The 24,105-nt window shown below is 36.4% G+C and overlaps 1 protein-coding gene across 1 annotated transcript; it reads left to right on the top strand.

Moving 5' to 3' along the window:
• Nucleotides 1-814: 814 nt before the first annotated feature.
• On the top strand, nucleotides 815-23,306 carry LOC109064553 (T-box transcription factor TBX15-like). The gene is made up of 8 exons (XM_042763493.1): nucleotides 815-1,343; nucleotides 5,516-5,723; nucleotides 9,214-9,315; nucleotides 12,991-13,162; nucleotides 16,820-16,987; nucleotides 17,546-17,610; nucleotides 18,787-18,884; nucleotides 21,494-23,306. Exons 1-8 carry the CDS (start codon nucleotides 1,142-1,144, stop codon nucleotides 22,327-22,329), a joined length of 1,851 nt encoding a protein of 616 aa, XP_042619427.1. The 5' UTR covers nucleotides 815-1,141; the 3' UTR covers nucleotides 22,330-23,306.
• The last annotated feature ends 799 nt before the right edge of the window (nucleotides 23,307-24,105 follow it).

Raw genomic sequence — 24,105 nt, 5'->3', positions numbered from 1 at the left:
TAAATGGCTGCCCACTGCTCCGGGTGTGTTTCACAGTGTGTGTGTGTGTTCACTGCTCTGTGTGTGTGCACTTCGGATGGGTTAAATGCAGAGCACGAATTCTGAGTATGGGTCACCATACTTGGCTGAATGTCACGTCACTTTCACACTTTTTTTTTTATGCAAAAGAAATCTTTATTTATAATAAACGGATTCAGTTTTGTGGAGTCCAAGAAAACTTTAAGGGAAATCTATTAGAAATGCACCTATAAAGTCTTAGACCAGTAGGTGTAGTTTTCTTGTGGTATTTATCAAGTTTAATGCTAACCAAAATATGCATTAGTCAAAACGGAAAACGCAATCAAGCTTATAACCAGACATGTAATTTACGGAGAAAAATTTTTATGTGTGCAAATTTATAACCAAAAGCATTTTTAAAGGTCAAATAGGTTGCTTAATCAACCAGATATTTTAAGATGACCCACCGGGGACTAATGACAATTATTATTATTATTATTATTATTAGAAAGAAATAGGCTTACTGTTGAAATGAGGCTATTTATCGCGTAGCCTAAAAACGGATCGATTTTTTTTCGCCGCAGGAACACAAACAAATATTTTCAGAACAGATCGAACTTTATCTGCTTGTTAATTCAACTGAGGTTAATTTACTGTAAGATGGCCATCTCCAAATTCCAGTTTAGAATTTCTCCACCATGCTTGTTATTTTCCTCTTCTTCCATTGGACGACATATTTTGGCTCTTTCCCTTTCTGCGTTTCCCATTGGTCGTGCTGGGCTTGACAAACTGAGAGGGTTGCCCTTAACGCTTCGAAAAAAGTTTTCCACAAGTGAATATCGATCAGAGAGGACTCAACAACAGAAAAAGAGACGCAGAGAAGTTGGACGGAGACTCAAAACATCGATATATATTAACAAACTATCTTCTCGGACAAGGTACTGAGCCAAACGTCTATTCATTGGGAATGGGTTCTTTTATTTTTAAGACTTTAAAGGGCATAAATTAGACTTGGGTTTGGATTACCGTCGTCACCGGAGACCTAAATCCACCTATTATAAACATTTTTGCGCGTGCGGCATTCCTGCGCGTGCCGCCCGGACGGAGTTTCTATTTATCCTCCGTTGGATTTGCAGTGGGAGAGATGAGTGACAGGAGACGATCCGCTGCCGCTCTGAGTTCACGAGCGCACGCCTTTTCGGTAGAAGCCCTGATCGGGACAAACAAGAAGCGGAAGCTCCGGGGCTGGGAAGAAAAGGAACTGGAGCTGTCTATGGAGAGCCTCGCGAGCAACGGACAATTGGGAGACGGCGAGGATCCTGCTAATTGTCTGGATATCGATCCGGGTTAGTGCGTGATGCCATTGCAAACTGAATTGTCATGAACATCCCATAGGCTATAACTTTTGACCGCATCTGCAGACTAGCGTTTTTCCATGGAATAAAATGTTTCAATTATAGGCGTGTTTATAGACCTGCATATAGCCTATGCAGTGAGGCAAAATATCATTTTAATTCATTAAATCAATATTTATTTTTAATATTACACAATATCTGAAAGTTTTTTTATTATTAAATTATTTTGCACAAACTAGTTAAAGACGGTATTTCTATGTCAGTGAAATATAAAATTAAAGTCCTTTTTTTTTTTCTTTTTTAAAGAGACAAATCCAAAAGAAAGTCTTCAACAACAATTATTCATGGCAGATAAAACGTTTTGGAATACCACAGCTTTCATTGTTTTAAAGTACAAAATTGTATTCTACAATAGAACATTTGTAACGTGTGACTATTCGTCAAGAAAAGGATCGGTGTTTTAATTCCGAATTCATACAAATTTAGTGTGCATGGGTTAAATCTCGGCTAATCCATGATGTGCACCTAGGGCCTAACAATTGTCAAATCTTTCTCTTATGTCTTATTAGGTCAAAAGAAGCGTAGGCCTATATACAAATTATTTGAAAAACATAACACCGAGTTTGAAACTGTTCCCTATAGATAGATGCCAATTTGTGCCTGTTATGCCCGTATACAGATCGTTTCAAAAGATAAGCGCTCTTGTGAGTTCACGCTTGCAGGCGCTCACGCACGTGTGTGTGTGTGTGTGTGTGTATGTATGTGTGCGTGCGTGTGTTCTTTGTTTCGTCGCTGTAGTTCAACTGTTGCAACGTTAGTCATCACTTCATTAGTCTCGCTTCAGAAACATTTGTCATTAGGTAGAACATTAAGTTCCACACAACAGACTGCTGACTGATCATTCTGTACATATTCATATATAGCCCACTATTGACGTTGGATTTAAAATGACTCTTCGCCTCATTTAAAAAATAATGGTGAGCACAGATAGACAGAAGTTAGTTCGGCCATTCTGAAACCAAAGTGCAGCATTTGTCAGAGGAGGACGAAAATTGCGACAGGTGAATATCCTTATAACAATCAATTTAATTTAATTTTATTTATTTATTATTATTATTATTATTTTAAATAATGAACAAGATTTGATCTGATTTCTTTGAGATTAAACATTCTGGGCCAACAGGTCACACAGGCCTCCATGTGTGCAGATATTATATTATCATACTAAAACGACATTTAGGCCTACAGCAGAAATTTTCACGTCGAACTGTAAACTATTGGTGCGACTTATAGGCCTACAGAAAACATATATGTGCGTTTAATAAGCTAAACGTAGACCTTTAGGTATTCTGTAATAAAAAGGCACTAACAGGTTGCATGGTAAATCCGTATAAATATTTGAATTATTTATTAAAAGCATTTTAACTTAACTGCACAATGTTCATGTTCTTATTTGGCCAAAACAGAGAGTTCATAAATAGAACAGAACAGAACATCTTTTTTCTTTTTTTCTTTTTTGCTACACGACCGGAAAAAGGACAAGAATAGATTGTAATTTAATTAAATGGCACTATAATTTCAGTTGATCTAAATACGTCGATCGAGATATTATCTTGTTCCACGCGCGTGCACACAGATGAATTTCTCATCTGAGGTTGATATCCAGACACGGATGACTCAATTCTGCATTTGAGTAAGTTTCTGCTTCTCTTTGGGTGAACACAAATGGAAACAATTCTACGACTTTGAACAACAATAGGCCATATAGTTCTATACATCCAATCTTGATTAAATTAAAGAGAAAAATATTTAACCATAAACTTTTAATTTAGTTAATTATTTTTAAATGCATTTCAAAGTCTTTTAGACATCAGTGTTTTAGCGGCGTTTAATCAACATGATTTTTTGTTTTTAATCGTAAATCGTAAAAGTTGTAAATTAGAATGTTAAGAATAATTTTGACCTTTAAAATGTAATTAGGGACATTCTTGATTTTACCCACTACATATTTTTACATTATATTTTAGATAGGCTTATAAATATAGACATTGTAATAAGCACATAATTGACAGTTTAATGTAAAATGACTTTATAGGTTTGCTCATTGGGCTTTTCACAAACAAAGATGTTTTGCCAAAAATAAACAAATCAAATATTGCGCTTTTTACTTTAATTAATCATTGGATATGGACAGAGTTTTGTGTGTTTAACCAAATATTAATAGTAAGAGGTCTATAATGTTAATGAAAATATTACATCATGAATTATGTGTTCATACTCAACGAAGTCTTGAAGTTATTTAATAAATACTTACTGAATTCTCCTAAAGTCTGACCTGATGTTAGATTATATAGTTTTGTATAGTTTTTCTAAATGACGTTCCTTCGGTGTCATTTAAACCATATTTTTATCCCTCGCTTGCATAATTCCCAGAGAGACAGAGTCAAAATAAAAGACGACAGATGCGTACATTTAAAAGGAGTCTTAATCTTTATTTTTATTACCTCCCTCTTACATGAGACTGAATGAAGTCCAGCGGAAACAGGTGGTTCTGTTCCTGGTGGATTGGGTTACGCTGCAATTTCATGCTTAGTTTGCCTCTGTCCCAAGAAAAAATAGGTCATTCACAACTAGTTCAAGCTCTATACGGCGAAATGAGTTTGTTGACGTGAAAGTAGTGTGCTGCAGTATCAACCGGCAGAAGAAATATTAATCTGCTATTATTCAGATTATGTGTTTGTTTTTCCCCTTATTGCGTGAACTCAGAGACACCACATTGACACAGATTCCATTTTTACGCATTCACTGCGCAGTCATAAATGACAGAACACGTCATTTGTTCGAAGTAACCTAATGAACTCCAGGACAGTTGACTGATTAGTCAGCAGTGTAACCTTGTCCATGTTAAAGGTGAAGTTTAGATTTTTTTGTCAAATTGTCACTGCCTTATTTCGAAGTGTTCAGTTATAGTTTGTAGTGTTCAGCAGACGCTGGTAGTTTGTTGTGTTATGTCGTAAGTAACTCTGGCAGAGGGCATTAGAGTTGTGGAATGGCAATGACAGCAGCTCAGAAACGACAGCACATTGACGGGTTTGGATGGAGCTGAGGACATGCCTGCTCGTGATAGAGACGATGGGCTTCATTACTGTAATTACGCTGACTGAATCTCTCATGAGGTTGATGAAAAGTCTGACTCTCTTTGACTCGGGCTTTAGGGCTCCGTGACCTCTTCCCCGTGGCCTCAGAGGGTGCTGGTGGTTTGGCCCGGGCTGCTAGCCAGTCTCTGCTCCTTATGATTGCACAGCGTCATTTGCATGTTGCCTGCCGCCAAAACAGTCCTGCTCATTTCAGCAACCTTTGTATGTTATGTAGACGCCTGAATAATAAAATCTGTAGATAGCTTAATTAAACACAATACATCGATTTCTTTTGAGTTTTCTAACTCACTTATTTAGCCTTTTATCAGGCCTCATAGCATATATCTGCTTTTACTTTTGTCCTTAATCTCATTACTGTGCGTAGCCTACACATTTTGGTAGGCTAATTCAAACTTGTTTAAATTAGTTGTTTTTGATGTGGTAGTTCTAATGATAGTAATTTTATTTTCAAACGCAAGACAAAAATTAATACATTTTATAGTTTTTTCTTCTTCTAGATTTTCTGCACGATTGTCAGTTTCCTCTAAAACATGAAAACAGCAAAGAACTTTAGGGCATGAGGATTTTGCGATCAAAACGCCCTTCGAAATAACTTACTTTATTGACAATTTCGTTTATAAATATAATTTATAATGAACTATCTTTTATTCGTCCTGTGAATTTTATTTTTCGTTAATTGTAGGCTACTTTTCAGACAATAATCACTGGGGAAAATGTCATTAGTCTGCTCGTGTCCAAAATCATCACACACCATGTATTTTCAGAAAACACTAAGAAATATTCTAGAGCCAAGGTGCTGAATCAGACTTTCCACTTTATTTATTTTGCTGTATTTTTTTTTTTCATTTAACATTCACAGGCTGTGATCCAAAGCCTACTGGTCTGAGCGAATCCAAGTCGTTATCCTTTAGGGCTGCAGGTGATCAGGTTCTATATTGTCAACAGGCCTCCCGAGGCCTCCTTCGTGGTGCCGGGGTTTATAATGATTTTATTTATTCTTTGTAGATTCAGAGGCCAGCCCTGGCTCTGACGGCGAGGGTCTGGCGGAGAGGACGTCCTGCTCGTTTGGCTCCCCGGCGGACCTGACTCCTACCCCCTGCGACCCTTCACCCTCAGCCTCTATGGAGGAGATCCAGGTGGAGCTGCAGTGCGCTGACCTGTGGAAACGCTTCCACGACATTGGCACAGAAATGATCATTACAAAGGCAGGAAGGTAAAGCTTTTATAAAATGTAAAAATCTAATTTATGGGGGAGAAGTTCAACATTGGATCAGACAGTGGACAGCATATATATTTTACATTTTTATTCATGTCTCTGTTATAGGTAGTAGCTATGTTTAACCAAATTTAAACAAACATAGGGCCTATAAAATCGTGTGGAACGTGAAATCAGACATCTGAAAGATACATACAGCCTACGATAAACAATCATGTCCGACTATTTAAAAAAGCAGATTAAGATATAAACTTTGGATTCACCAACATGTTAAGGTTTGTAATAGGCCTACAATAAAAGTCTAATTAAAAGGCATAAGTATTTGGCATATTATTTCATTAATATTCCTTAATAATAAGAAGTCAATCATTTTGTGATGAATATTCAAATTAAAATCAGTGCGGCATAAAAACCTATTTGAAGACTTTTTTGTTTGTTTAAATATTAACTGAAATTTGATTTTTGCTTGATGGTTACATTTTTATGGTCAATAAACCAATAAAACATATTGACGTAGCCTAATTTTTTTAGTTGTTTCTTGAAAATGAGATGAAGCTTTTTCGAAAATGTATTAAGCCAGCAAACAGCCTAGCCTACATTTAAATTCTAGTTAGGCCTATTTTATTTATATAAAACTTAACTTTTTATCATCTCAGACATTTGCCATAGACTAATACATAGCATGGGTGTTCTCCTTTTTCTTTTTGACATGCGCAAAAAAACTCAAAGTAACATAGAGTACCATTGTTTGGCAAAGGGGGCCTGAAAACATGAAAACTCTGTGGGCGCTAATTGTCTTACACATATAGGGGCAGAAGTACCTAATTACAAACCACAACCTATGTTCATGGCGAACTACGATAGGACTATTACGCTACTTAATCAGCCTTATATCAACTGTTTATAATTAATAAATTTGAAATATGTTCTTCGTTTTCTTGCTCTTTTGAGAGTCAATCACAGCCCAAACCGAGCATATAACTAACCTGCTGCACAGTTTACAGTAAGACCTTTCGCCCCCTTTTTTTTCTCTGCACCAGATATTGCCAGATATTTCCGTGCCATTTTTACACTTTATGATCCAACCAGCATGAAACATGTCTCCATTTATTGGTGTAATTCCTTGTCTAGAAGAATTATTGAAGTGAAGAATTATTAGATTGTCTTTTTATTATTTTATTTTCATAATTGTGTACAAAACTTATTCCCCCTAGAGAATGATGCGTTTAAAATGTTTGGTAACGATAACGAATATTAACAAACACAAAGATAAAAAGCAACAAGAAAACATTTTTATTTCTAAAAAAAAAAAAAAGGTAAATCTGAATTCTAAAATTAGCATAATAAAGGTTTGCTCAGACTATTAAAATTTCTCACTCAAATGCATTGCTTGGGCCTACACTGCATGATGTTTTCCTAATCAATAGACCATTTCTTCCGGTTCTTCGCACTGCTGCAATAAATCCAGAGTGTAGTTATTTTTCGTTGGAACAGTAAACAATTCTGTTTTCACCAGAACCCTTTATCAAACAAAGTAACTCGTGTCCAAACTATTTAACAAGTTATACAGTATGCTCTTCTTTTGTATGATTTGTCAAAAATAGAGCCTGAAATAATAATTACTCTGATTTTAAGGCGAGACTTCATGAATAGCCGCATGTATTTTATGCCCCTGCTAATAAAAACCCTATAAATTTAGAGGTGTAGGGGGTGAGCGACCAGACACTTTTCTCTCATTATGAACAAAGAGATTTATGACGTTTAAATGAAAAGACAAAGAAGTTGCTTTTGAAGTGTAACTTGAGGAATTAGCCAAAAATGTCTTGTTAGACATGAGTCACTTTTTTAAATATGGCCCCTTTGTTCAGTTTATTTAGTTTGTTTGAACTATTTTATAGACATTTTTAGTCTGTTTTTCTAGCTTTTATATATTTTCTTTATATCTTTTTTTTAATTGACCAAATATATATTTGAGTCCTGCTACTATTTGCTAACAGTCAACAAGACAATCTAATCACATTCAAAGATTAAAATCATTTATTTTATTTTATTTTTGTATGATTTTGTTTGTGTCAGTGTTGTATTTTTCAATATAATATAAATCACTGTAACAGGCTATTCTTATTTAAATGATTTAATTCATTGACTTAATTTAATTCATCTTATCAACATTTTGTAAATCATTATTTTTATAATTTCACTTTTTCTTACTTTTAGCAATCATTTTATGTATTTGTCAATGCTATCACTGTGTGTATATAATTAGACTTGTTAATTAAGTTTCAAGTTTCAAGTTTGTTTTATGTATATAGCACATTTAAAAATAGCAAGCATGGCTGACCAAAGTGCTGAACAAACAAAGACATAGAACACATGGCCACCCACAGATTCATGCCATAAACTCACAATGAATTAAAAGCCAAAGAAAAGAAATAGGTTTTAAGAGATGATTTAAAAAAATTTAAAGACTGTGCCAATCTAATATAGGCTAGAAGGCTGTTCCACAGCTTAGGGCCAGCAACCGCAAAGGCTCTATCCCCTCTATGCTTTAACCATGATCTGGGGACAGAGAGAAGTCTTTGATCACCAGACCTCAGATTTTGTGTAGGATTGTATCGATAAAGTTGATCAGATAGATAGCTCGGTACCAGAATATTTATAGATTTAAAAACATAGAGAAGAATTTTGATCTCAATTCTAAGATGCACAGGTAACCAATGCAACGATTTCAAAATTGGAGTAATGTGATCAAATTTACGTTTTCCTTTGAGGAATTTAGCAGCAGTGTTTTGTAATTGGAGATGAGCGATGGAAGATTTAGAAATGCCAAGATAAAGAGAGTTGCAGCAGTCCAAGCGAGATGTAATGACCACATGGATAGCAATCTCTAAAGTTTTCACAGAGAGAAAATATTTAATTTTGGAGAGAAGGCGTAGCTGAAAAAAAAAACAGGAACTAATAACTGCATTTGTTTGTTTATCAAATTTAAGACTCTGATCCCAGAAAACACCTAGTTTCTTAATACAGGATGAAGTAAAAGGAGCAAGGTAGTCCAGGTCGATACTTCTGCTCCCTTAATATTCACTAGGGCCAAAGACTATAACCTCGGTTTTTGATTCATTTAAAAATAAAACATTTTGAGAGAACCACGTTTTCACTTCATCCAGGCATGCAAAAACAGATTCCAGAGCAGCATGTTTATTTCGTTTCAAAGGTAGATAAATTTGGGTATCATCTGCATAGCAGCAAAATGATACACCATGCTTTCTGAAAATAGAGCCCAAAGGAAGTAAATACAAAGAAAAAAAGAATGGGTGCGAGAATAGAACCCTGTGGCACTCCACAGGAAAGTTTAGCAGGCAACAAAGAAAAATGACCTAATCTGACAGAGAAACTTCTATTTGTTAAATATGATTTGAACCAGCTAAGAACAGTTCCCTGGATGCCAACAAAAAATAAACATTAATTACAATCTGTTTTGTTTCAGGAGAATGTTCCCTGCTATGAGAGTGAAAATTGTGGGACTGGATCCACATCAGCAGTATTACATTGCCATGGACATTGTACCAGTGGACAACAAAAGATACAGGTAAGCACTGCTTCAGAGAGTGTGTAGGGCTGTTAGCATGCTGTGAGAAAGGAGGAAAATAACAAAATTAACTGGAAATTTGTCAATAAACTGGGAAGCTGATCCCCCTTGGGGTGGGAGATTTACATGAATAAGCAAAACTGATGGCAACCCTGACAGAGTTGCCGTATCAGCATTAAAGGTGGTGTAATGTGTCCCTGTGATTTTACTCTCACCATGACAACTTTCCATCACACATGCTTACAGACAAGCTTTACTTGAATGCAGCTAATGCCTGCATGTACAGATTGCAGTAGTACACTTGTCCTTTCTATAATTACATGTGCCATGTTACAAACTTGTTAAGTCTTCCCTAATTAAGTTGATTTTTATTTAGTAGTAAATAATAAAGACCTAATGGTCAACATACAATTGGTAAGCTTGTCTTGTTTCTTCCTATAATCACCATGAATCCATAAACGCATCTGATTTTTCTTTGTATTCAGTGAAACTATTTGTGTTGTGTTTATGCTTTAGTCCCACATGCTGATGTCTGAGAACTGGAAATGGCTGAAATCTTTACTCTGTTTCAAGGGATTAGAAGCAAAAGGAGGATATATTTTTCATTAGTCATACATCAGTGCATCACATTTACATAAAATGTGTTTCTATGTCTTCTACAATTTATGCAGCAATTTGAGAAACCCAACATTTCCTCATATATTTCTCATTTCTCAACTTTGTGGATATTACTGTGTTAATTACATTGTGACACTTTAGTGAACAACGCAATAATCTTCCAGTTCAATTATATTTAGATTATAGATTATTTACTTTTTTCTCTATACTTGCTCCCTCTGGGCAGCATTTTTAGAAAGTATGGAGTATCATTTCACTGTTATGCCGATGACACACAAATGTATTTACCAATTAGACATTCCACAAATTAATTTGATTAATTTCTAGAGTGTTTAAAGGACATCAAACATTGGATGGCGAATATGCTGAATGAGGAAAAAACAGAGGTCATTGATTTTAGCCATTCAAATAACTCCACAAAAAAATTATTAGATTCGAGCCCTCTGGCACCGTATTTGAAAAAAAAAAAAAAAAAAAACAGTGAGAGATTTAGGCTTCCTAACTGATAATAACTTAAAATTAGATAAGCAAATTAACTCAGTGGTTTGGGTTGGTTTCTATAATTTGTGTTTATTAGCCAAAGTAAAACCGTTCTTAACAAACATAGATTTTGAAAGAGTAATCCATACCTTTATTCTTTCATGGTTGGATTTCTGTAATTCTTTGTATTCTGGTATCACTGCCACATCTTTGTCTCACTACAATCAGTACAAAATGCTGCAGCGAGGTTACTAAAAAAGGTAAAGGAATATGAATCAATTACCCCTGAGTTAGGTTCTTTAAATTGGCTCCCGGTCCATTTTAGAATTAAATATAAAATTTTATTGTTCGTGTTCAAATCTTTAAACAACCAGGCCCCATCGTATTTGGGAAACGTTTTAATCCCATATAATCCTCCTAGAACACTATAATCAGAGAATCAAAATTTACTTGTAGTGCCTAGAACAAATCGCCTATATAAAGGCAATCAAGCCTTTGCTGTGATAGGGCCAAAACTTTGGAATGAGATGCCCCTGCGGATCAGGTCTGCCAAATCACTGTCTATCTTTAAGAAACTGCTGAAAGTACACCTAATGTTGGTAGCATAAAATGATTAGTTGTGGTGTTTTATATGTCGATGTGGGATTTTATGTTGTCGATGTTTGTTTCCATTCTTGTACGTTTTATGTAAAGCACTTTGATTCAACCTTGGTTGTGTTTTAAATGGTGCTATATAAATAAACAAGAACAAGAACAGTGTATGCATTTACTGAAAATAAAACCACAGCCATTCAGGGACTGGCCTCGAAGACAGCCATTTAGAGCCCCCAAATATCATGGAGGATTTTAGAAGCCAAAAGATCTTGTAAAATTAAGTAGGATTTTCTTCCTGGCTGGAGAATTTACCACAAGGCTTTGCAAATGGAGCAAAGAGCTGTCACTGGAATGCCTCATGTGTCTTGAGGGCTCGGGTCTGGAAATGCAGCCTTTATTGGAATTTACTCACTTTATTTAGGCGCACTGCCCTTTTCAAGGGACATAGAGTTTATACTAGACTTGTTAAATCTTTCTTTACGTGTTACTTGAATTACTTTTCTCTTTAATGTGGCCATTTGGTATGGCATATATTTGAGAGAAGAAGTAGGAAAATACGGAGCAGCCCAGATTTTCAGATTTCTGTTGCAGGCTCTTTCTAGCTAATTTATTCACAAATATCTTTTGTGCGCTGGCTGCCTTTCCCTTTCTCCATCTAGGTGTTGCCCTGTTTGTTCTTTTTTTATTTTCTTTGTCCAGCTGTCATGGGCATGCTCGTCTTTTTCTTCTTATTTTATATGCACACTAATACACACATTAAATGAATATGGTGCAAACTCAACTTGACGTAAATGCAGCGCACATGCTCCACACTATAGAGTATCACTTACTTTGTCAGTAAAGTAACCCAATATATAGTTGGATTATTTGCTATTATTTAAGTGCTCAAGCAAATCCGAAGTGAACTAATTAGAAGGAAAAAAAATGGTTTTGTTATGTGTACATGTATAATGTTTAACCTTACTGTCTTGTTTCTGTATTAGACTGAAAAGTCCTTGCAGTTATAACAACCCAATTTTTGCTTTTCTCCTTCATCTAAATATATGTAAATGCTTCTGCATACAGTGTACAGTGTACTACATGTGTTAAAAATTGCTGGACTCTAATGGGCAGTCGCTCCACCATCTGTCCAAAAAGGTGTCACATAAAGTTGGATCTTTATTGATTGTGCCAGTGCCAGATGGCAGATTATGAAAGATGAAAGAGGGCTAATCAAATTTCCAGCCATTTTTGGTCTTAGGTTTCCCTTCTCTTTAACACTTTTCCTGCTACATAGAGCATAACCCTAAACAGGACTCCAAACAGGAAATTGCCTGGTACTATATGCGTGTGTGCGAAAGGACAGACAACGTGAAAGTGTTTTTGTTAAAGCACACATTTTGTATAGATAAATATGGCATTTATCGATTTAACTTTAGATCAACAGATTAATGTGCATGAACACACGTGCACGCCATGCACATTCATGTCTGTAGTAGTGGGGTGCTCTGGGAGAGAATAAGACAGACACGGAGGATGTTTAATGCTGCCAAGCAATAACAAAAGGGGCCAAATGAGAGTTTTGTTCATGTCTGAGAGCTGGGTGATGACTTTGGCAGAGGCATTGCATTTAAGCACTTTCAACTGTGCGCATGGCCAGAATTAAAGGCATCCAGCTGTGCCTCAGGCAGTCAGCTGAGGGAATGCCCTGCTAACAGGACTTTAGCAGTGCCCAAAGACACATCAATCAAAACCATTTTAATGCTTTCCATTAATTACGTTCATGTAAAAATATTTTTGCTTACATTTTAGAATGTGTGTTTTTAACAGTCCAAAACAACAAACAAGGATTCAATTCATCTTGAATTTGTATGGTCTGTTAGAAGTGTATTGAACAATCAAAAGTTGAAAGCATGAGCACATTAGTAATTTTTGGTATTATCAACACTGAATCATATGCCATGGGAACAGAGTATCATGGCAATTACATGCTCATTTTTACAGGTATGTGTATCACAGCTCAAAGTGGATGGTGGCGGGAAACGCTGATTCTCCAGTGCCGCCCAGGGTCTACATCCACCCGGATTCACTGGCTTCAGGAGACACCTGGATGAGACAAGTGGTCAGCTTTGACAAACTCAAGCTCACCAACAATGAGCTGGAAGATCAAGGCCATGTGAGTGTACATTTAATAACAGTTAATGTAATATTGATGTCAATAGATAAACATATGCTACTGTTTAAAGGTTTGAGGTCTGTCAAATTTTTTTTTTTTAAAGACATTTATACTTTTATTCCCTGTTTAATATTTAAAACACTAAATTGATCAAATGTGATAGTAAAGACATTTATTAAGACTTATATTTCAAATGAATGCTTTCTAACAATCCTGAAAATGTGTCAACACTGATAATAAGAAATGCCTCTTATGGACCACAAAACCAGTCTTAAATCTCTGGGGTGTATTTGTAGCAGTAGCCAAAAATACATTGTATGGGTCAAAATTATAGATTTTTCTTTTATGCCAAAACTTATTAGGATATTAAGTAAAGATCATGTTCTAGGAAGATATTTAGTAAATTTCCTACCATAAATATATCAAAACTTCATTTTTGATAAGTAATATGCATTGCTAAGACCTTCATCTGGACAACTTTTAAGGTGATTTTCTCAGTATTTTGATTTCTTTGCACTCTCAGATTACAGATTTTCAAATAGTTGTATCTCGGCCAAATATTGTCCTATCCTATCCAAAACATACATCAATGGAAAACCTATTTATTCAGCTTTTTAGATGATATATAAATCTCAATTTCGAAAAATTGACACTTAAGACTGGCTTTGTAGTCCAGGGTCACATATTAGAATGATTTCTGAAGGATCATGTGACACTGAAGACTGGGGTAATGCCTACTAAAAATTCAGCTTTGCATCACAGGAATAAATTATATTTTAATGATAAAAACAGAAAACAATTATTTTAAATTGTGAAGATTTTTTGAGAATTTTGTTCTTATAAATTTTACTGACCCCAAAAAAATTTATTTGATTACAAATATAAAGTAAAAGAGTGAGGAGACGGTGCATTTACTTGCTTATCCACATCAACGTATTCATAACACACACTAGTTGATAGATTACACCCCACCCCCATCTCCCCAAAAGACATCTGTATGTTCTCTCCAGCAAGAAAATAATGATTCAGTGTATTCTCTGAAGAACTGGCAAAACTGGAAAAAGATTGATTTTATTGTACGTGACTGATATTCCCAATGTGTTTGTGCTGAACACAGACAGCTGAAAACATATGGAATGTATGCACATGTTATATTTTGGAAATACATTCTTTTTTTTCCCGCATCATATATGAATTGTTTTCAAGTTGTCCTGCGAACCTTTGGTTTTTGTGTCACTGTTGGAGTGTGACTGTCTTGTGCCTGGCTGTGGTCTGAGCCATTGTACTAAAGGAGTGAGTGTACAGGGATGATTTTATTATCAGACCATCAGAGGACACTCTCATCCCCGGCATGTTTTATTAGGTTGTCATGGTTATCATTCTGTGAGAGTGAGAGATGGGGTGAGACATCCAGCTCTGTCCAGAATAATGAGATCCACAAGAAAAATGTGCTTAATTTGCTCAGTGTGGTTTTAAAGGCTAAGCCCTCTTGTTTTCGTTCAATGCTTCCTCGTGTTTTGAGATTAACTGTGTGTTTTTTATGTTTGTGGTCCAAGAAAACTCAGTGTATAAATGTAAAAAATAAAATTCATACTTAAGGTTAGCATTTATTGTCTAATTGGTATTAATCAATGGATATATAAAATTTATATTACATACATATTGATATACTAAATCAAAACCAAGTTGGCAATCCTCGAAACTCCAAACTCAATCCTTCTGTTTTAACAAAAGGTAGACGTGCACTTTGATAGGTGATTGTTTTGCAGTGTAGTATAACTTTTTTGCTTGGGGTCTCTAAGCTATTGTAACATAATTCTTCATTTAATTGCATGCAATCAATTTTAATATGCAAAATGGAAATTATTCAATCCAATACATTATTCATTATTCATATCGAATTTCCATTGTGGCATAAATAATTCTCACTAAATATTAATTTCATGTTAATACTATGTTGTTAGTATTGGTGGTGTTGTGTTGGTAACCCTATTAAGTTATAAATCATGTGATGTTAACTTAGAATGCATTTATTTCTTTAAATATGTGGCTGTTGAGTGTCACAGTGTATTGTGTGGTATTGAAGGGTTGAAAATCCTGATTTGAAAAAAAAAATGTGTGCAAGAATGTTTATTGCATGGTAAAGTTTTACTCAATTTAAGTTAAACAATGTATTTTTCTTGTCTGAAACAGAGCAATATTGTTTTGATTAATGTGACTATCCACTTTTAATCTATGTAGAGTAGCCAGTCATCTGCTCATGACCAGTAGAATGGTGCTGTAAAGTGCAGAGAATATAGAATAATTGCACATGACATGCTGCGTATTCTTTACAGAGAGATGCAGTATCAGTATTTTAGATGCAGGGTTGGTGTGGGTAAAACAGTTGCCTTAGGCCACATCTGCGAACTTCGCTGCTCTACTGGATCTCCTCTGCATATGGGGCTGTTTTGACTCGAGTCACTGATGCTATCACTCGAGTATTCTGACAAATGTAATAACATATGGGTGTTACAACTGCAGCAGGCTTATGTTTTTCAGGAAGAGGAGAGAGGGACTTTTCTTATACCACAACCTCGTAAAAAGAGACTTTATTTTTTGTTCGCCTGGAGGGCAAACGAGGGCCGGAATTGAAGTTAACCCTGGAATGTCCTGTGTGGGACCTCACCGCCATGGAATATACGAACCGCAAAAAAATAATTTAGATTGCAGTTTCATCGCAAAGAGGATTGAAATCCTATATATATAAATTATATTTATATATATATATATATATATAAATGAATGTAAGTGTAAAACAGAGCGAGAGAGAGAGAGAGAGAGAGTGTGTGTAACATACATATATATATATATATATATATATATATATATATATATATATATATATATATATATATATATATATATATATATATAAATTCAAATATTTTAAATATTATATATTATAATGTAAATATTATATATTATATATTATATATATTATTGTGTGTGTATATAAATAAGTTTCACAACTTATATATACTTTAGCAGCTTTAGTTAGTTGTTTGGTTCAGCATAGTGTAACTTCGCACTCATAACGTTCCTTTTTTGTGCTCAGATATCACCCGTAAATTCCTTTTTGGCCCCAGACAATGTTCTGAAACCCTGAATATCTTGGATCTGTGGAATTACAGCAGTGTGGCTTTGAACACTTCCTCTCTGCAGTTGGTCTTCATTGAGCTGGTGTTGTCTGGCCTTGGGCAGCACTGGGATCTCCTGGGCTGTGCATTTGGGGGAGCTTGAATATTAAATTTACTGTCATCAAGCTGTTTTGCAAAAGCCTCTCTTCTTTTGCCTGACCTCCTCGGTTGTGGTGGACCCAGGAGACACACATCGACACTGGGAGTAATTAGAAACAGACTAAGGGCCGGAGGGAAGGCTACAGCCTCCATGCTCTGACGCCAACACATCAGTGTGAGATACTCACCCTCGAGTTGGCCTGATTCATATCTCATCGACATGTGTACACACTGTGAGACAGCATGTTCTCTTATTAGACTAAGCAGCTTTGATATTCACAGCCTCACTATGTCATAGACATTTAATCCACACAGCTGCAGAAATGTGCTGTTGTGGTTGTGGTGGCGTAGCTGATGATATGACTTACTTTATTTCTAGATCATCCTGCACTCGATGCACAAATATCAGCCACGTGTCCATGTGATCCGGAAAGACTTCAGCAGCGAGCTCTCTCCAACCAAACCTGTTCCTACCGGGGAAGGAGTAAAGACGTTCAGCTTCCCAGAGACCGTCTTCACCACGGTCACAGCCTACCAGAACCAACAGGTCCATTACTGACTGTCAGTGTACAGCACCATTGTGACTTTGAAACAAATAGTTCATGTGTTAATGGGCAATATACAACTAGGGATGCACTAAAATAATTATTTTTGTGTTATGGCTGATAAATGATAAATTATCAATATTTAAATTATATAGTATTTTGACTGAATGACAAACACTAAAGACCAAAATTAAATTTTAAAATCAATGTTTTATATTATACAAGTGAATTTATGCATCAGAACACTATAATATTCTAAATGTAAAAATAGGGGAAAATTATCATGCACATTTAAATATATATAACCTTTAAATGCACATCAATAATTGACATATACTAATAAATTATATTGAAAAAAACTCTAACATTAACCAATAACCAATGTAGTACCAATATATTGTGAACCCCAAACTAAAACTATATAATGCATCAGTTTCAAAACACACAAATTGAAAAAATATGTTTTTTTATGTTTATTATTAAAGTGATATGTTAAAAGTGTCTGAATATGTCAAAATATTATTAAATGAGTCTGTTTTGGACTTCTTCTCTTGTAACAGATTACCCGTCTAAAGATCGACCGCAACCCATTTGCCAAAGGATTCCGGGACTCAGGGAGAAACAGGTAGATTTTCAGGAAATCTTACCCTTGCTCCTTATTGTCCATGCTGTGTGTGCAAATACACACATATCTCGGCAGTGTCCTTTCATATTGATATGAACCCCAGGAGATCCCTCCTAATCCCACATCCTGCTACATTAAAATCACTCCCTCGTTCGATTGCCAAGAAAACCTAGTCGATCTGTGATAAAGCGATCTGATTGAGGGCTTTCCTTTTCTTGCTTTTTAAACTCCTTTCCCTCAATCTTGTCCACCCTTTCACTTGTCTTTCTTTCCCTCTCGCTGTATTTCCGTGCACTTCATTGCTCCGTCTCTATAAGATGTGAGTCAGAACGGTCATAAACTGCAAAAAAGTCTGAGACAGACCCTCAGCACTTGAAAGCAGGCTTCCATCTGGAGAGTATTATCGCCACAGATATTTGAGACATCTTTTTTCATTTTTCAAACAATAGACCGCCTGATTTATGAACTAGCGTTAGATTTTCATTGCAGAAAAATAGAGATGAAAAGATTATTCAGGAGTAAGATATATATAGAAAATGCTCTTGCCCTCACACATATATCCTTATAAAACTAATGCTAATAAAAGACCTTTTCATACAATAAAACGGTTGATCAGTCACAAAGTAACCACAGTTCCATTTATGCACTGGATCCTTCTCTTCCCATGCAGTTTACAAAAACCGCAGATTAAGTTGTAATGTAAGCATTTGATGATTGGTGGAATCAATTATGCTTAACCAAGATATAAATCAGTATTTTAATGTAAATCACAATCAGTCTTATTGCTGATGTATTATATTAAAGAGAAAAAGACTTTCATTTGGTGACCAGTATTTGGATTCAGTCTCAGCCAGTGCTTCAGTAAGTCATTAGAGCGTCTCACTAACAAGCAGAAAGGAGGGGAGAATTACTGCCGCTTAAGCTGCACGGCGAGGACCGATGCAGAGCTGCAAAGAGGAATAAATCACACAGGAAGGGGAGCCGTGTACAGAGCACAGATGAAACATCACCCAGATTTATGTGCACAGTAAAAACCTGCTCCAGTTTCCTTAAACTCCCCCTCTTTTTTGTCCCCCTTTGCCGCTGTCTCATGTGCATAATCTGGATGGCTTACCTGTTTTCTCTGCCATCTCACGTCTCTTCTTCCGGCTTTCTCTGCCACTATCCCTCATGCAGGACTGGGTTGGAGGCAATAATGGAGACGTATGCTTTTTGGAGACCACCAGTGAGGACGCTGACGTTTGAAGACTTCACAAACATGCAGAAACAGCAAGGTATGTGCATGGTTTCTGTGAGTGGAAATGTTTTTAACATGCCTACTTGGATAACAGAGGCTTTGGAAATATTGTTTCATAAATCATGTTTAAAGTTACTGTGTGGCCACAATAATCACACCACACCACAGTGGATTTATGAATGACTCTAAGCCTGCAGAGAGCTTTGCAATGGGTGGGACAAGTTGGACAATCTTGGGTTTTTGTGTCCAAGAGTGAGTTTGTCTATATGTCTGTTCGACAGATCAAATAGTATTTCCCTTCTTCAATGCCTTAACAAAACAGTTCACCCTAAAATTAAACCACATTATAGCTTTATGTAAGAAAGAGTCAAAAATTCATTATTTAAAAAATAAAATTAAAATCATTATTCCCTAATGAAGCAACTTGTAAATAATTATTTTCAGTCTGATCTTTTTGAACTGGTTGATTTGGTACGCAACAAATGATTCATTCACTAATTGAACTGTTCCAGTTCTCAAGTTCAACTCACTGATTTAATATTCTGGTAAAGATTATTAGTGAATAACAACATACATTTCAGTCAGTTTCTCACATGATTGATCATATGATTTCAGAAGACTTGCATACACATACACTACACAAAATGTATAGACCACTTTTATGGTACATTTATGGTACATCTTATTTGTTTTGAAACCTGAAATGGCATTATAGTGAATAAATGATGACAGATACAGTCATTCAAAAGTATTCCTGTGATTTTTGTGTCTGATCACTAAAACAGTGTTATGGCCCAGATGATCAAATGTTGATGCAACTACTTTTTTTCTCCTGTCATAAGGTCAGAGTAATGTGAGCACAGTATTATGTCTTAGTAGACATCTGTTTGTCATCACAAACTTCACAAAACAGATTAAATGTTAATTAAGGTTCTCACACGGCTGACAAAACGTTGTGCACTCTCCCTCTGCCCCTACCTTAGCAGCCCCAAACTGATTGCCCTCAAGAACTACATGCAGATCTATTGGAGTGATTAATTGTTCTCAAAGCACCACTGAAGCCTCTCTCACCCCAGCCTGACAATAGGGGGAAAACATGACATCACCGTGAGGTCTCCTTTCCCTCAGCCAACAGAACAGAACCACATAGAGCGAACCAGAACTCAGTTGTATTATTGAACTCATATGGAGCTGGCCCAAGCCACAGCCAATAGAGTTCTGAATTATTTAGTTTCTTTCCCATTCCGAACTGTAGAGCAGACTACATTTTCAAAACAACAAACTGAGTGCTGGCCAACTTCTCATTAATAAAGAAATATGTGGTAGATATCCCAGTGCTATCATTCAGTTCCAAGTGTTTGACTTATTCACTGTGCATATGTGCCAGTGATTTTTTTTTCCTCTATGAACAAATGTTCAAATGCTGCCTGTCATACTGAGAAAAGACGGCCAATGCTCTGTTGACCAGACATGCTATTATGAAACTCAAGCCACATTTGCATTCAACATTTGTCACATTATCCTCAAGATGATTGTAGCTGACATGTGATGGGCTTTTCACACAGTGTGTAACCTCTGGTTATTGTCTTTTTAAACCTGCTTTCAACCCCAGGAAAACCAATGTCTCACACAGAGTTAACCCCGTATTGTGATGCCAAATGTATACATTGTTAAACAAAGAGGAGTTGTTTCGCAACAAACAACCAATCATAAACTGAACAGCGCTTGCCTCATTGATTGATGTTTTTGAGTGAAGAACAGAGGGTTTTGGTCCGAAAAGTTTATTGAGTACAAACTGAATGGTACAGCCAGGCATATATAAGCCCAGCTGATGTGCTAGAGCGAGACAAGCCATTATTTATACAGGCTACATACTGTTTTCATCCAATAAATCACACTGACACTGCAAAGAACAAGTTAACCCATGGTTTATGAATGTACACTTTAATTAAAAGTTTGGGGCCCTTTTGAAATTAGCATTTATTTGATCAGAAAATACAGTAAAAACTGTTATATTGTGAATTATTATTATTATTATTATCATTATCATTTTTACTACAACTAAACTAATAACAGTTTTTTTTTATATATATATATATATATATATATATATATATATATATATATATATATATATCATATATATATATTTTGTTGTAAATTTATTCCTGAATTTTCAGCATCATTACTCCAGTCTTCAGTGTCACATGATCCTTCAGTAATTATTATAAAATGCTGAATTGCTGCTCAAGAAACATTTCTTATTATTATCATCAATGCTGAAAACAGTTGCTGTTTAATATTTTTTGTGGAAACCATGTGTATTTTTTGATTAAATAAGGTTTTTATTATTATTTGCTGAAATGATGAATGTAGAATAGCACTTGCCAGGTTTGAACAGGCCTCTCTTGTAACCAGACGAAGTGCTCTCCCAAAGGTGCCATGGTGACTGCTCGTGGTCCATGGGATGAAATAAGAGATACGCTCTTGGTGTGATTGTTGGACAGTGTGTGTGTTTTCAGAGTTGGCTGTGTCTCACCGTTTTCCTCTTGTGTGTGCACTTATTCTTCATGCATAGGAACGTGTATCAACAGTGTGTCTTTGGGGTTTGGATGTTTCTGAATGTTTGCTGACTCTGTTTTTCAGGAGGGAGCACTGGCACCTCTCCCACTACCTCCAGCAATGGCACTCCATCTCCCTCCGGTGCGACACACCTTCTCTCCCCTTCCTGCTCCCCTCCTACTTTCCATCTGGCACCCAACACCTTCAATGTGGGCTGCAGGGAGAGCCAGCTGTGTAACCTGGGCTTGTCTGAGTACCCCGCATGTGCCAGGAGCAACATGGCTGCCTTGCAGGGCTACGGAGGACTTGCTGACGGCTCCTACAGCCGCCTCCAGACCACAGGAGGCGCTGTTACCTCTGCCCAGGCTTCAGATTCCTTCTTGCCTCAGAGGACTTCTTCTCTCATCGCTGCTGGAATGCAGGGAGGGGCTCACACCTCATTGGCTGCTGGTAACAGCAGCGGTGGCAGCGGCGGAGGTAAGATGGATGCATATGGAAGTCAGCTGGCCTCTTTTCCAGCGTCCCAACTGCAGTATGTAATGCAGGCAGGGGCGAGCTCCACCTCTGGGCCATCAGCTTCATCCGGCTCATCCCCTTCCTCTGCCCACATGTTCTCTGGGAGCCATCATCATGTGCAGCAGAGCACATATAACACCTTTTCCCTACACAATCCCTACAACCTGTATGGATACAACTTCCCGGCCTCACCGCGCCTGGCAGCCAGCCCGGAAAAGCCTCAGGGTGGCTTACTGTGCTCCTCCACCTCCGCTGGAGCATTTGCCGAACGTCAGTACCTGTCCAACAGCGGCATGGACAGTATGCACATGATCGGCAACCCTGCCGGCAGCCAACAGGGGGCTGGCAGCTGTGATGGCCGCCAGTATGGCTCCTCTTCACAGATGTCCATGCACATGGTTTGAAGCCATTGAAAATAAACCAAAAACAGGTCAAAACACCAAACAGGAACAGCTGCTGCAGTTTTTTGCTCAGAGTTACTGGGTTTTCAGAGTTTTATTATTCAAAATGTCTGATATATTGCGTGAGCTTTTTGCCATTGTGGCATTGGTGACACAAGCTGTTCAATGTGGACTTATTACACATACGCTTTATCAATCGTCAGACTAAAATAGAGTTAAAGTGTTACTTGTGTTCATCACATGGCGTGCCGTCAAATTGAATGGATATAAAAGCTAAAAATATCCCTTCCAAAATGACTGTTGCCGACCTCAACAATGTGCAGAACTGAACTAAATTAACTAAGGTCTGATTTTTAGAAAATGGATTCTAATGAGGATTCATATTTGGTGCAATAATGCCAGGAATAATGGCCCCTTTAAATATCCCACAAGAACAAGAGCCATCAGCCAGAACATGAATACAATGTCCTCAAAACTGTGAGCGAATAAGTGTTGTCAGTATTACGTTTTTGCTGTTGATAATATATCATGCTTGTCATGGGGTCATGATGCAATGTTGTAAGCTTACTGACTCTTTCAGAGATCAGGGGTCTCAGGATGGCAAAGTAAAGTCCTTTTTTAATAACAGGGTCTCTGTATGGTTCTGTCAATCTGTACTGAAATACTGAACCTTTGCCTGTTGGTTTGGAAAAGGCTTAACCATATCCTGAGTGGAAAATATAAACATATGAGCAATAGTTAATGCACGCAAAGCACATAGGTTTTAAATTGTTGTGTGGATAAAAACCATAGGAAGACAAGGTATATTCTTTGGAGTGTTTGTAAATGAATATATTTAAATGCTAAGCAATTATATGGCCAGTGTACGTTGAATTTAAATAGTGTGGGAGTAATGAACAAATAATGTTTTAGGCTTTTAAGACTGTAAATACAAGTGCCAAGCACATAAAACTAATTAAATAAACATTATAAGTCCTCTGTATGTTTCTTGAAAAAATCAAGCATGTTTTGTTGCTTTTGTTTGTGGTTTTGAAATGACATCATACAGTATATGATGGATCCCAATTTAGAAATTATCATAGATTTGACCTTCACAACAAATTATTGATCTACACATTTGCATGTTTATTTATGTATTTTATTAGTTTTTTTACACATTTTATTATTTATTTATGTATATAATTTGTTTTTTGTTTATGTATTTTATTAGTTTAATGTTTAATAGTTTAACACTTACACACAATTTCATGGATAGTTTAACAATTTCATACAGAAAGGATGAAAAAAAAAACAGTTTTTTTTTCATGCCTTATTATTTTACCCTCTATTATAATCATGGGCTTGAGATAAAGAGAAACCCAAAAAGGTTTTTTTTTGAAAGTCAATATGTGTAAAAATAAATGTGTAAAAACAAAGGATTGATCCTGCTGTTCTCTTTGAAATAAAGAAGAAAGAGACGGCCATGTGGATCAAATTCATCCTTTTCACTGTGGTGATGCATATAAATATGCCACCTGTTTAAAGAGAGTGAATGAGGGCAAGAGGGATTGGGAGAAGAGGAATCTGTTAGATGCTGGATGTGGGTAATTTTTACATTTCTGGTTTTAATATGTCTGTTCTTAATACGTTTACGCTATGCATTTATGTTCACTTCTCTCATGTCTGGGCTTTGGTCCTCATTATCCCGGCACAGACTTGATTTAAAAGCACAATCAGCATCTATTACATGGATGTCTTCAGAAGTGAGTAAATTTTTTTCTCTTTCTCCCCGTTCCTCTT

The sequence above is a fragment of the Cyprinus carpio genome, chromosome A9, assembly GCF_018340385.1.
Source record: "Cyprinus carpio isolate SPL01 chromosome A9, ASM1834038v1, whole genome shotgun sequence".
NCBI classification, from domain to species: domain Eukaryota; kingdom Metazoa; phylum Chordata; class Actinopteri; order Cypriniformes; family Cyprinidae; genus Cyprinus; species Cyprinus carpio.
The sequence above is the reverse complement of the archived record's forward strand: the minus strand, read 5'-3'. Positions and strand labels throughout refer to the sequence as shown.

Bases quoted from the DNA above. Each gene is read 5' to 3' on its own strand.
- LOC109064553 (XM_042763493.1), top strand. From the start codon at position 1,142: ATGAGTGACAGGAGACGATCCGCTGCCGCTCTGAGTTCACGAGCGCAC. The intron at 9,316-12,990 runs GTAAGCACTGCT...TCATTTTTACAG, and splicing joins GTGGACAACAAAAGATACAG to GTATGTGTATCACAGCTCAA. The intron at 13,163-16,819 runs GTGAGTGTACAT...CTTTATTTCTAG, and splicing joins AGCTGGAAGATCAAGGCCAT to ATCATCCTGCACTCGATGCA.